Source organism: Petromyzon marinus, chromosome 51 (assembly GCF_048934315.1).
Source record: "Petromyzon marinus isolate PM22_M1 ecotype Great Lakes invasive population chromosome 51, UKy_Petmar_22M1.pri1.0, whole genome shotgun sequence".
NCBI classification, from domain to species: Eukaryota; Metazoa; Chordata; class Hyperoartia; order Petromyzontiformes; family Petromyzontidae; genus Petromyzon; species Petromyzon marinus.
Window position 1 is genome coordinate 14049389 of NC_133717.1, and position 15268 is coordinate 14064656.

At 48.7% G+C, this 15268-nt stretch overlaps 1 protein-coding gene across 4 annotated transcripts in view; it reads right to left on the reverse strand.

Moving 5' to 3' along the window:
- Positions 1-15268, reverse strand: part of LOC116953403 (ribosomal protein S6 kinase alpha-3) — a 70844-nt gene that overhangs the window by 36622 nt on the left and 18954 nt on the right. The window contains exon 1 of one of the 4 annotated variants that reach the window (XM_032973578.2): positions 3598-4124. The exons of the other annotated variants lie outside the window; for them this stretch is intronic. Coding sequence (XP_032829469.1) covers positions 3598-3636 — 39 coding nt within the window. The 5' untranslated portion in view covers positions 3637-4124. Of the gene's footprint in view, positions 1-3597; positions 4125-15268 lie in introns of those variants that run through there. 4 annotated transcript variants of the gene reach the window in all.

Sequence of the window (15268 nt, forward strand, 5' to 3'; positions counted from 1 at the left end):
GGTGGAAACATGCTTTGGGGGTGTTTTTTCTGCTAAGGGGACAGGACAACTTCACCGCATCAAATGGACGATGGACGGGGCCATGTACCGTCAAATCTTGGGTGAGAACCTCCTTCCCTCAGCCAGGGAATTGAAAATGGGTCGTAGATGGGTATTCCAGCATGACAATGACCCAAAACACACGGCCAAGGCAACAAAGGAGTACCTCAAGAAGAAGCACATTAAGGTCCTGGAGTGGCCTAGCCAGTCTCCAGACCTTATTCCCATAGAAAATTTGTGGAGGGAGCTGAAGGTTCGAGTTGCCAAACGTCAGCCTCGAAACCTTAATGACTTGGAGAAGATCTGCAAAGAGGAGTGGGACAAAATCCTCCTGAGATGTGTGCAAACCTGGTGGCTAACTACAAGAAACGTCTGATCTCTGTGATTGCCAACAAGGGTTTTGCCACCAAGTACTAACTTAAGTCATGTTTTGCAGAGGGGTCAAATACTTATTTTCCTCATTAAAATGCAAATCAATTTATAACATTTTTGACATGCGTTTTTCTGGATTTTTTTGTTGTTATTCTGTCTCTCACTGTTCAAATAAATCTACCATTAAAATTATAAACTGATAATTTCTTTGTCAGTGGGCAAACGTACAAAATCAGCAGGGGATCAAATACTTTTTTCCCTCACTGTACAAGCATACGTACTCGTAAAAAATAACCCATACACACACTCATGATCGTGGCATCATCACGACGCTCATGCCAGCCTAAGTGCACTTTGCTGACCACATGACGTGTCAAAGTCTCACTGGCAGTTTGTCACAGAACAGACCCAGTTGTTACCTGCCAACAGACGAAGATGACTGGCAGATGCACCACCTGGGCCAGCTTGTTTCATCCACCCAACACTCAACTCCTTGTTGTAAGCGTCGCTCCTCTGCATTCTGTTGTTGCTGGAGGGTGACTGCCTCAAACTGCCAAGTGGTGTCTTCTACAATTGGGTACCAGTAAATTCTAGTTAGTTCAAAATGCTCCTGTACTACATTATCCCATTTCCTCTACTGCCCGTGCCGAGTCTATTTAGCCCCCTCTATGCGGCCAAACAAAAGCTGCTTGGGCATGTGGTGGCTGGGCATGCGGGCTACGTGACCCAGCCAACGAAGCCGCCTCGCCTGTCCGAAGAGCCCACTGATGGGACTGTGTCCTGATATTTCAAGGATCTGTAAGCCTTAATATGCAATATCAGACATTAACACGCACAAGACAAGACACCCTCCATACTGCTGTTAGCGAACACCTATGAAGACCGGAACTGCCCGACCACCTTTGTCTAGCCAGTGCAGATGTTCACACACCGCACCATGTACTCATTTGACCTAGGGGAGGCCCAGAACCAGTTCAGATAATCGTCACGAGTGTTGACCACGAGCGAGATCGAACTCGGTTCGTAGCGCAGCATGCTAACCCGCTGCACTACCGTTCTCCGAATGCACTGACACATTTTAACACGCACGAAGCCACACGCACACACACGCGCAAACAAAGCCAAACAAACTAATCCATGCGACCACCAATGTGTTGCGACACACCATCGCTTCCACGACGCAAATGCTCACGCGCACGCCAATGCCCCCACGGATTTCTAAACCTCTGTATCCGCCGAGCCCTCTACTGTACACAAATCAGCGTTTCCCCGCCGATTGCCGCGGTGCACAGCAGCTACTTATCTGCTTTAACTACTGCCCCCCCAAACCTCGGGGCCGCGGCAGGGATGGCCCGGGCAGCGTTACTACTACGCCCATCAAACATTAAACGAGCCGAGCCACTGCTATGATGGCCCGGCGGTCGGTCAACGCGCGGCGAGGACTACCGCAGCAGCTCATTGATTTGGACACTGCAGAGGCCTCTGGGTAGCAGGTAGAGTGGCCGGGGTGGACGGGTTGGTTTGTGAGGAGGTGGGTAAGGTAGTTGGGTGTGTTGGCGATTAGGTATGCAGATAAATGAGCAGGCCTATTTAGGCTCGTGGTTGGGTGGGTGAGTTGGTATGCAGGTAGGTTGGTAGGTAGTTGATTAAGTATGTACGTAGGTGTCAGGTTGATGAGTATATATACAGGTAGGTAAGACATTAAGTGGGTAAGCACGTATTTAGGTAAGTGGTGGATAGATAATTTGGTGGGTGATTAGGTATGCAGTTATGTGTTTGGGTAGGGAGGTAGTTGGGTGGGTGAGTAGGAATGCAGGTGGGTGGATAATTAAGGTATGCAGTTAGGTAAGTGGGGAGGGAGGTAGAAGAGTGGATGCGTGTGTGAGTAGGTATGCAGTTAGGTGTGTACATAGGTCGGGAGGTAGTTGGGTGCGTGAGTAGGTATTAAGGTGAGTAGGGAGGTAATTGAGTATATCAATATCAAACCGGCAAACATCAACATCAGAAACATCAACATCAGAAAAATCGATGCTTTCCTTAATAATTAAATAACTACATTAACAAGTAAAAACCTCACATTCCTTTGTCAAATTACTGCTGCATGAAGGCCTCCCCACGCCATGCCTATCATGGGAGTTTGTTTGGCCATACTTCACCATACCGGTGAGTGCGGTCTGATGAAGAGCGGGCGCAGACCCGGTCCAGACAGGGATCAGCCCCGAGGTTCAGCCACGGCCGGGAATCCGTTGGGGCTCATCCTGCCTCACAGCGCGTGGCGTCGAGAGACGGTGCACGAGCGGTCAGCACGCCGCGCGCTGTGAACCCGCGAGCCAAATCCGGGCCACAGCCTCCGTTCAGTGACGAGAGAAACCCGAACGGGTCGCGAGCCCAAACCACCCAGCACCCCCTGCCTTCGGCGACCTGCAACTGGCCAGCGTGGTGAAGTATGCTCAAACAAGTGTCCAGACTGACGACACGGCATGGGCTAGGCCTTCATCCAGCAGTGGACTGACGAAGAAACAACCGATAACCAATATTACGATAAAAACCAAACAACAAGTTCGTAGCGAACCCATTGCTTTTAAGTTTGCTAACTTCATACAATGGATCACAAATCCGACCGTCACACATCCACCCCGACCGATAAACTGCCCACACACGGAACAGACAGTTACCTGCGCATGCCGTGACTGTCATTGCCTGTAAATGTTCGCACATCTGACCTTTTAATATAACCTATAACGTCAGTCCACCATCGAGTCGCACAAGCGACGTTGGAATGGCAGTCGTCGTTACATCCCAAACACAGGGATTACAAACAAACCAAGCCGACACTCCAACTGACAGAGCCTCTTGTCAGAACACTTCACTCACAATCGATTACGAGTGCGACTACCACCATCATCATCATCACTCCACGGTCGATAAAATAGAATACAACTACTTAGCGCGCAATCAACAGCCATCGTCCTAATCTATCACGCCCCCCCCCCTTCACGGCAACGTGGACTTTACATGGCCCGACGAGACACAATCACACCGCTCGAAGCCTCGTTTTTGAGAGGCTAAACTTTTGACTTAACCGGCACAGCCCACGAGGAGCATTTAAAAATAATCAAACCGTGAGTCGGCGCGACCACAACGCCACGAGGCAAGTAAAACCGCGTCCTCCGCCTCGGTACTCACCATGCTTTTTTGCACCGCCGATCTTAACAGCTGTGACATCCTGGATTAATACACCGGTCGCGCGCAGCCGGGCAGCCTCCCGCGCTGCCCAACCAAACGATATCAACGTCGCCCCAAAAAAAAAAAAGACGAAAAAAATTTGTAATAATTTTTTTTAAAGTCACCCGCGGGCCGCGGACACGCCAACAAACGGCCAGACTTTTTGAAAGCGGAGGAGCCTGGGATTATTGATATCGGGGCCCGTCGATAAGGCCCCGTGTTGCTCGGTTGAAACGGGGGTTTTAAACCGCACGCACAGGGACGGCAGGCAGGCGGGGGGAGCTGGCAGGATCTGCGAGCGTCTCGCGTGTGCGTGCGCACTATAAGCCTGGCACGCTCTCGCTAATTCACGCACTTCCGCTTCGGCGTAACCTCACAAAACGTTAACCCCTTCTTTGCCGCGAACAGTCGCGGAGAATTTGGGTATCCTCCGATGCACTTTTAAAACTCTTTTTTTGTTTCCGCTCGCGCTGCTTTTTTGCACTGCGATGTGTCAACCACTTCCCCCCCCCCCCACCCATAATTTGTTCTTCCCACCCCTGTTGTGTGAATGGAAGAACGGCCCAAGCCTGCGTGATATCTCAACGAGAGCTCTGTACGGAAGGACACACGCCGAGCTGTAACACCGGGCCATGTGTTCATTGTAGCAGTGTGAACTGCGTCGGTGGAAAAACTTAATCAAGATAATTATAAAACGTTGTTGGCTTTCATGACCAATATCATCCATAACCCACAGGTTTTTTGGGTTAGAGCGCGTGAATATAAATGGGTTGTTAAGCCCGCCACAGCCAATTAGTAAGGTGTGTCCCGTGAACAGAACATCATACCAATTCGTTACTAGTACAGCGCACCGGTTGTGTGTTGGACAGCAAATCCACAATGTGTCGGGTGGTGGCGGGTTGAACGACACATTTATATTTACGTCCATTAAAGAAAATTATTTTCAAGTAGACAATCTTGTTGCTGCCGTGGTGCAACGGTATAGCTCTCCTCATCACCCACATCATTACAGGAGAAAGCCTGTTGAATAGTCCGACGTTTCAGGTGATGCCCCTTCTTCAGGGCACAGAGGAGGGCAAAGAGAGAATGACTTCCATGTGTTGAGGCTCTATTTTTAGAATGTAGACACTGTACTGGGACATCTGGACCAAATTGACAAATCAGTTTCAGATATTGATTAGCAGACTAACTTTTGTAAAAACGACTCGAGGCAAAACTGTTGGTGTCAGCTCTCTACAAGCATGTCAAGTGTGACGTGCGATCTCCAACTATCAGTACTACCCGCCCTCTGGTACTCCCCCTGAAGAAGGGCCATTGCCTGAAACATCAGCCTATTACGTACTTTACCGTTCTAAAGCAGAGTTAATGATGGATAAGTTAATGACAAAGGTCATTAAGTTCATGTCATCAAGTTAAAATGACGTTTAAATGTCATTACACGAGTGTCATCAAGTTCAGAAAATTATTAAGTTAATGGGGAACGTATTTCGCCACTAACAGGCTGATGTTTTGGGCAACTGGATCTTCTTTGTGACAGATCAAGCGGTTCCGACACTGCCTTGATGAACGTCATTACCTTGCTAACAGTAACTTTACGCTTGCTGGACGTTGACGACAAAAACGTTATCACAATTAAAAACGTTATCACGAATAAAAAAAGAAAGCTCTTTAATCACCAGCGCAACGTCACAGCAATCAAATTGTAAATGTTGAGGGTTTGGTTCTCCAACACACCGGGAGGTGGGAATGGTAACTAATAGGAACGTTCCACTCACGTCACAGACCTTACCGATTGGCTGCATCGGATGGAGGTGGGTGTACGACACTTCTACATTCATGCGAAGTCAACCAAAAAAAAACGTTATCACGAATAAAAAAAGCTTTTGACGTCAGCCAACTCGGCCAGGCTTCTCTTAAGAAGTCTGAAACATTCTTGAGATGCGTCCAGAGCTAACTCGGGAGAAGCAGTGTTTCCAAAATGCTTTGGACTGTACCCCAAGATTTCCCACGGTTTGCCGGGACCTCAAGCGCGGCAGCGAGGTGGAGATGCCGATGGTGTTCGACGGTGTGGCAACGGTGTGGCAACAGTGTGGCGATGGTGTGCGATGGTGTTCAATGCTAACGATGACCGAGTCGAATGTTCCAAGCCATCAAAGCGCAAACGATGCCAACGCCACAACTGGGACCCCCACAACTGGAACCCCCCACAACTAGGACCCCCCACAACTGGGACCCCCACAACTGGAACCCCCCACAACTAGGACCCCCCACAACTGGGACCCCCACAACTGAGACCCCCACGTGTGAGCCAGACGGTCCTCGTCTGCAACATTGGCAGTTCACCCAGCACCGATTCAAATGACAAGCCCTGCTGATGAGACACTGTGTGTCAAAACCGGTACAGAGTATTGCTTGCCTTGAAGCTCTGCTGCTTAAAATGAAGCGCTCCCAGAAGGAAGACATATTTGTATTGCTGTTACGTAGACAGACGGACGTGTGAAGGTGTACTGTCTGTTTATTTTGTTGACGCTACAGTTGCAGTATTACATAATTTCTCATCTCTCGGATGTTTAAAATTAAGTGCCTTCTGACAAGTCAGAAAAACTCAACACCAGCTTTTTGCTTGCTACTGTTGAATATTTTATATGTGTGCAAGGGCACACACACACATATAACAACCGCCATTTGCCACTAAGTGGCGGTGACGTCACCACGGCCCTTGTGCCAGGGTATGTGCACGTTAAGGCCACATGAAGTGTCGAACGCCCGCTGGCAGGAGGTCACAGGACAGACAGGTGCCATGGGTCGACTGACTGAGATGACTGGCCGACGCACCACCTGTGCCCCCTACTGTGCCAACACGCACACACTCGCACACTCACAAACAGCAATTACTAACACTGGCCACTAAGTGGAGGTGATGTCACCACAGCACTCGTTCCAGGCTAGGTACACCTTGAGACTACTCAAGAGTGCCAAATGCTCACAGCCATACTGAATACAAAGGACGCCCTCCCCACATGTAATTGACCGCTGAGGCACGTGGAAATTCTACATTACTATGGCGTGGGGAAGGAGGATGGGGGGAGGGGGGCAGCCTATGCACAGAACAATCACGAGTGGGACCTTCCACAAAGCGGCAAATATTTTATCGACTGTGATAAAATATTTGCCGAATCGACACCCAACTGGGAATTAAACTTTCGACCTTCCCCCAATGTGGGTTGAGTGCTCTGATCAGTGCTGCTGGTTTATTTACGAGTATGATCTAATTTTCTGAAAACCGTATCGGGGGGGGGGGGGGGGGAGGGTTATATGACCATACTTCACCTTAACGTGCTGTGGGGGTGTCTCTTAGCCACACAAAAGCACGTTGTGGGGTACACGCACACCCACGACACACACAGCAGCTGCGTCTTTGGCTCATGGCTCAGGAACCCCGCGACAACGGTTCCGTTTCTCCTCTCCGACACGGCCATCATGAGCTTGCCACCCTCCTCGTCATGAGCCACCAACGCAGCCACCACCGCTGCTTGACCCAAACGCTGGAGCGCCCGATGAGATTTTTACGGTACACTTTTAGGTCATTAATTTTTTAAATGTTAAAGTGAAACTCTCCCTTTACAACTCCCACACCCCCATCATCACCCCCCCCCCATTACTCGCGCACTTAAAAATGTAACAACTCGAATAGGCGGGATGGGACGCACCACAAAAAAATTACAACGTGCTTATCTTTTGGGAAAAAAACCCCGAGTTTAATAATGAAAACGTAGGAATGGTGCAAAAGAAGACCTTTTTTAATCGGTACACATTACCTCTGCTGTGAGCCCAATGGATCATGAAACAAAAACAATGATGGAGCGGGGGGGAACATGGAACTCAAGCCGAAAAGCGTGCAAAGAAGCGCGGGCGCACGCACGCTTGGGAGTCGCACCGAGCAACAGAAAGAGGAACACAGGGACCATGAAACAAACGCTTCCACTTGAGGACGTCGTATTGCTGGCGAGGAGAAGTGAAGTTGGTGGACTGGACCAGAGGACACGTCGCTAAACGGGACGGCGGCGGCGGCTCGCACTAAAGAGGGAACCAAACAGTGGGGCGGCGGCTGCCGGCGGTGGGAAGTCACCTGGGAGAGAGGGCACGTCCACCGTGGAGACGGAGCGGCAAAATCGGCTCGCTCACGTGTGAGCTGGGATGCATCGTTGTGTCACGCGCACTGGGAGCTATGGCGGAAGCGGTCTGGCGAGGCTTTCATGTGGCAGCAGAGAGAGGTTGGCCGATGATGATGATGAATACAATTTGGTCCAAACATTTTTTAATGCAAATTTTTTATCTGCAAATTACTCGATTTCGATTTACAAATTGGAACCATCGCAACCTACTTCGAATACTTGGCAGGACCTTCCCTGAACAAGTAATGAAACTGTGAGGCTTTCCTGGATGAACAGGCAAAATAATAATGACATTCCAGTCTGCACTATGCGTGGTCACCGCTGACATATAGAAGTTAAAGGATCCTTGAGCAATTGGCCGAAAAATATGCCCAAGATACCAGCCTGGCTGGCAAATTGTAACAATCGCTTTCTTGAATAATTTGTATCTCTCGATCACAAGTATGTAAGATCGCATGATCACCATTACAGCTTTTTCAACGTAAAATGCCACTGCAAGTATGTGGGAGTAGGTTTCCTGGAAAATACACATTTTGGGGTATTTTTTTCTACGTCAAATGAAACAGGTGAGAGATGAACTTTTGCTCACATCTGGTGATGCTAGCTGTAATCTCCAGCGAAAAGTTATCCAAAATTATACAAGTTTTGCTTGCTCTCCAATGTAACTGGTTTGCCGACAACTTGATTTTATTGTTTTTTGTCGAGTTGGTAGCGGGTTAAAGTTAATAAAATATTGACGATAGCTGCATCATCTAACCCAGTAATAAACATTTTTATAAATCAGATGAAACTACAGAATGAAAAGTAACAGGATTTCACGAGTATAAAAGTCGCTAAGCTAAGCGTTCTGCCTGCGATGGTAGACACTACTCATGGTGGACACCGCCCTAGGTCCACAACATCCATGGTGGACACTACTCATGGTGAATACTGCCCATGGTGGACACTACCCATGGTGGATACTACTCATGGTGGACACTACCCATGGTGGATACTACTCATGGTGGACACTACCCATGGTGGATACTACTCATGGTGGACACTACCCATGGTGAATACTGCTCATGGTGGACACTACCCATGGTGAAACTGCTCATGGTGGACACTACCCATGGTGGACACTGCACATGGTGGATACCATCCTTGGTCCACACCATCCATGGTGGACACTGCCTATGATGGACACTACTCAAAGTGGCTCATGGTGGACAATGCTAGTGTTGGACCTTGCTCACGGTGGACACCGCCCATGGTGACACTGGCCATGGTGAATAATAGTTGCCGCGTCCACCCCCCGGCAGTAACTACCACGTGAACTCCGCTGGCTCCCGCGCCAGGCGCCGAGTAAACACGACCTTTCATCTCCTCTCCCATCGGCGTCACACACAGAGCCGCGACCGCCGCCTCCGCTGCTGCTATTGCTGCCCCAGAATTTTACGACTCAGTGTGGTCAATTTTTATTTATCGCGAGATGGGGGCGGGGGGAATTCCTAACCATCACATTACTCCAAACGACTTTCGGGTAAATTACGTTAAAATGCGTACGTTTTACCAAGAGACGGTGACGCGGTGAGAATGCACTTCAGCAGTGCGTGTCATAGTGTGTGTGTGTGACCAGTAGGGCAGCGGTAGTGTAGCGGTTAGCGCGCTGCGCTATGAACCCAGCGATCCGGGTTCGATTTCCGCTCACGGCCAACACCAGTGACGATAATTTGAACCGGTCCTGGGCCTCCCCTAGGTCGACTCAGCCTCAAATGAGTACCTGGTGCGGTTTGTAAACATCAGCACTGGAAAAACAAAGGCGGCTAGGTTTCATGTGTGCTGTTCCAGCCTTCATAGGGTGATCACTATAGCACTTTCCCCAACCCTCTGTAAAGGCAATACGGGGGATCTTTCGTCTTTGTTTTGAGTCGGTGTGTATGTCAAAGTATGTGGGGGAGTGGTAGCGTAGTGGTTATTGCACTCCACTACGAACCCGGCTACCAGAGTTCCAAACCCGCTCGCTGACAAAATCATACACGAATACCACAATCACCACCACCAACAACCGCCATTTGCCACGAAGTGGCGGTGACGTCACCATGACGCTTGTGCCAGGCCATGTGCACCTTGAGGCCACGTGAAGTGTCGAACGCCCGCTGGCAGGAGGTCACGGGGCAGACCCAAGTGCCACGGGTCGACTAAGATGACTGAGATGACTGGCTGATGCACCACCTGTACCCCTACTGTGCCAACTTGCTGTGCTTTAGCCACCCGGCGCTCCGCTCGTTGTTTGAGCGTCGCTCCTCCGCCCTCCGTTGTTGTTGGAGGGCGACTGCCTCCAACTGCCCAGAAGCGTCCTTCACGAGCCTTCTCCACAGAGGCCGATCTTGACACCGCTGGTACCAGTCATCGGCAAGTCCACTCAGCTCCACGTCCTCCTGTACCACATCACTCCATCTCTTCTCTAGCCCGTGCCGCGCCCGTTCAGCCCCCTCGATCCGGCCGAACAAAAGCTGTTTCGGCATGCGGTGGCTGGGCATGCGAGCTACATCACCACCACCACCACCACTACTACCATCATCATCATCATCATCACAAACCAGTGTTACAACTATCACCACCATCATTCATGCAGTGCCAATAAAATCAGCATCACTCTGGCAGAAGCTGGCTACCCTATAAGTGGACTGACCCCTGCCATGGCAATGAGCAGGTTTCCCATTAAATGGAGAAATGTGATGCCACGCCATGCCCAACCTTTGAGTCGGGAGTCACCAAGCCACTCCCATCACAATCACTTTTGAACGTTTGTTGAACGATGAAAAAAAAACAAGAAAAATAACTAAACAGGAACAGGCATTTCCAGAGTTACAGGAAAAGTGTCCGGGTTGCATCAAGGCGGCGGAGGGTGGAAGGAAGGCACGGACCAGGCGCAGGTGCTTATCAGTGCCGAGGAGAAACCCGCACACGCACAAATACGCGAACGCAAGCACACGTGTGCATGTAAAAAGATTAATATCTTCCGTGTAGCCTGTTGGGGTACATAAAAGTGAAATGTAATGAAAAAGACAAAAAAAATTAAGACTGCATCGAATTTATTTCATCGAAATTGTCTCTATGTAATCCACCTTGATCGTAGCGTCGTGAGAGCTGTTTGAGTTATCTATCAAGAAGAAAGTTAACGAAATTTTTCAATCAAAATTCTTAACTTAATTGTTTTCCTCACCTGAGACAAAGTGAATAAAAAAGAAACACTTGCTTCTCGACTTATGTTTGTTGCAAATGTGCAATTGCTGTAGGAATGCTTTTATTATTATTATAAGCATCGACTTACTGGAGTCTCTGTATTGACGTGAATAATTTTTTTTTTACTATTTATAAACTAGGACAGGATCGTTGTTCGCTAATTTTTAAATCTTCGCATAAAATGTAAGCAGTAGGTCGCTTTTACCAGAATGAATTTGACCTGTTACTATAACTTCCTGCATTATTAATTGATGTGAATTTGAAAAAGAGTTACGATTTGTTATTGATTGTAAGGGGAGAGGTCAGTGTTCACACTAATCTTCACAAATTGTCACTCTAATTGCGAGCAAAAGTCGTAAAAGTGAAACTGCACCGAGTTTACATTAAAAAGTGGTTCCGCTTCTTCATTTCAACGTCCAAAAAAGTATTGTCACACACATATTAACTGAATAGATTATTTATTATTAGTATTCTGTAATGGCGTGCAAAATGAAAAGATAAAATCCGAAACGGGGGGGCGCACTTGGCTTTTATCAAAAGCGGCGCTGGTAGATTTTTGGATAAAATGTATTATTCTTGTGACTAAATAATAATTAGTTACAATTTTAATAAGCCTTTCATGAAAAACATATATTTTTATTGCATGAAAATCCACGTTGCCTACCCAGCGTTACATACAGCGTACAGTGTCAGGCGTTGGGCACAGATCACCACAACTATATGTATAACGGGGACCGCCAGGGCATTCTTACAAACCTGCGCAACCCATCCTGTGGACCAGGTGGGCTGCAATGATGTCAGTCTGCACACAAACGGCAACCTCCATCAGCAGTTCACTTGAGAGGTCATCTCCATCTGGAGCTTTAACCTAGTTTCAACCTCTGGGTTGCGCTTCCTCAACAGATGACACGCCAGACAACCACTCACAGGGAGTGGATACTTCCTCCAAAATGTGAGGCACGGCAGCTCCAGCAGGTCACCCCCAACCTTGCCCCATGTCATTTGAGTTGAGGGGTTTCCCCTCCCCCCAAACCCTCCCAAAAATGATCAGCAAAACCTGGAAACCTGTGCGTGGGGGTCGGAGGTCGGATCACTGTTTGTTCCCTGAAGGAAGGCGATAAGAGTGGTGCTGCAGGTTACATTTTTTTCTTAAAGAGCGACTTGTGAGCATGAGCTACTGAGACAGTTTCCATTTCCTCAGTAACCCGTGACTACCACTGATCCTTGCAGCACCGTACGGCTTTCTGAATAATAAAGTATTAAAGCTTTCGTGACTGCATAAAATTACTCATTGGTTTTTTCAGTAAAGTCACGTATGTAGAAATACAATAAAATTATATTAAAACAAAAAACAATCACGTTTCGATCACAACGCAAGCGATCTTCATCAGGTGTCAAGAACAAATCACGGAGGTAAATACAACAAAAAGATGAGAGACGAGAATTCAACAAACCTGAAAAAACATTGTGAAGCACATCCAGTCAGGCCAACAACACAGTTAGACACTTCCTGGTCCACTAAATTTAACACTTCTGAAATTCGTGGTCCGCCAGGAAGTGTCTAACTGTGTTGTTGGCCTGACTGGATGTGCTTCACATAATGTTTTTTCAGGTTTGTTGAATTCTCTTCTCTCATCTTTTTGTTGTATTTACCTCCGTGATTTGTTGTTGACACCTGATGAAGATCGCTTGCGTTGTGATCGAAACGTCGTGATTGTTTTTTGTTTTAATACAATTGTATTGTCTTTCTGAATCTCCGATGGAAGGGTGCGGTGAACCTCCTCATGTTTCAACAAGGGGTGCTGTCGACGGCGCGAGTGGGCCTGCCGCTTTATCTCAAGCCCCCTCCGTCGGCCAGGATCTGTGAGGAGGTCTGGACTGTGTAACTAATGTTGCAGCCATATGAGCCACAGTGCTGAACCACACCTATTTCCCTTCGGGGATGATGCCAACCCCAGCTGCAAGTGATGAAACTTTTTTCGTGCAGCCTTCATCAGCTAGCTGGGACCAAGCAATTGTGGAAAGCGGAACGCCGCCACCACTTCAGTGGAAGTATGAAGGACGCTTCTTACAGATGACAAGCCAAAGATCAGTGGGTAGATCAGCATCCATGGCAGGTCCTGGTGTCAACGTCACTCTCCTGTCACCATATGGTCCAGCAGTTGTTTTCTGCTGGAACCAGGCACGGATCCATGAGTTCACTGTTATTACGATGTCTGGATTTGCTGATGCTGGAACAGCGTGTTGGTGATAACAAGCTCATGGGCTGCACGGAAGTCTAGCAGCCTCATACCGTTGTTATTGAGCACGCACGCATGCACACGTGCCGGCAGCAGGACCAAAGTTTAACCCGAACCAGTCGCCATGCAACATACCAGAGTACAGCTCACCTAACCTCACCTCCACGTCTTCTCTCACTTTGCTATGCGTTCCCTCACCTCCACTCTCGTCTTCACTCACCTACCCCTGAAGCTCACCAACCTTCCCAGCACATCTGGACTCACCCTCAGCGAATCCATTGTCACTTACCTTGTCTCATACTCCCTCATTCCCCCCCCATCTCCACTTACCTTCGCTCACCCCTCTTATTCTTTTACCACGCTCACCTACAACCTTCACTCACCTCACCTCACTTCCCCTCCACTCATTCTCACCCCCCCCCTCTCATCACACCTTCCCCCACCTCACTCCCCGACATCCCCTCACCTGACCTTATCTCCCGTCACCACCCTCCCCCGTCCCCTTCTATCTCACCTCCCTCACCTTCCTTTCACCCCCGATGTTAAAAATAATTTGCAGCAGTTCATTCTTCCATTCACTCCAATTCGAGATAAGCACTGACCTATATGGACCTTTGTACAATCACACAAAGCCTTGTGGAGCAGCAGTGGAATCTGTTAAAACTGAGCAAGAGTGCATCGCACATTCCGCCCATCCGCTGCTAACGAGCAACTCAAACACACCACACCGGCAGAGCTCGCTTGCACACTTAACCTGCCCCTATCTTTACATTGTCCTCGTGAAAGGCCACACACACACACAGGGAGAACAGCAAATATTACATCATTCCCTTTCACTCATTACCCACTTCAAACAGCAAGAAAACACGACTAAACTGTATTCGCACCCATGCGGTTGTCTTACGCGCAAGTATACGCGACTGGCCGCAACCACAGGAACGTGGAATTTCCACCGCCGCGGTTTCAGCTTCACCAACGGGGGATGAGCGCCGTCCATGCTCGTCCGAGCGGGGGTGGTTTGACTTGACACCGTGTAATTATGACTCGAGTACCTCAGAGAAACACCCCTCGAATATACAGACGAGTCATCATCATCATGAGTCAACCTGCCGCTGGATGTAGGCATCCCTAAGTTGACGCCCACCTAGCATGGTGCTGCGAATGTTAAAGTCCATCCAGCACCTACGTGCGAGCTGATTTCATTGCTCCATCTCCTTGGTACAACGTTCCACGCCTAGGCTGTAACTCCATCAATAATTAATTATCATTATCAATCTTGACCAGTCGTCCATCAGCCCCTCTAGGCGTGACGTGTCCTGCCCGAACCCACAAGCATCACTCAAGTTTGGATGACGTCATTACCCTGCCGCAAATTCTCTTATCCGCGCGTCACTCTTTGGCATCTCTCGACGTAGCTCCAAACCGTGCATATCTCCACGCTTCCTTGCCGCATGAGTTTTGCATTCGACGTTATTTTTCGTTAACGATCCAAGGCGTACGAACTGTACGTCACACAGCAGGCAGCGCGCGCTTTAAAACAGCAGACGTAAAACAAAATTGCAGCGTCTGTGGCTCCACTTAGCATCGATTTTTCTTTCTGCTCCCCCCCCTCCTCCTCCAAATCTGATGCCAACAAGAGAGTGCAGGCCAAACCAAAACACCCAGGCATGCACCTCTGCATTGTCCGGGTTATTGGAATGCATTGACAGTGGGTTTATTAATTATTTAACAGGCCACGCGTCCCTGACGAGCGCCGTTATCTCGGGACAATGCGGCGCCCTTGGTCAGGTGCCCTCTAACGAAGGACATTCCCACTTATAATAAGAATAAGAAACGGATTTTATTTACCCGTTTGACCGCCGTCCCTAAGAATTCAACCTAAAGCCTCAGCGTGGACTGAAAATCCAACGCTCGAAATAGTCACTCGATCGCCGCTTGCCGGCAGCCAGTCACCCCCTTGTCACTCTTCTATGGCTACTACCACGGTTA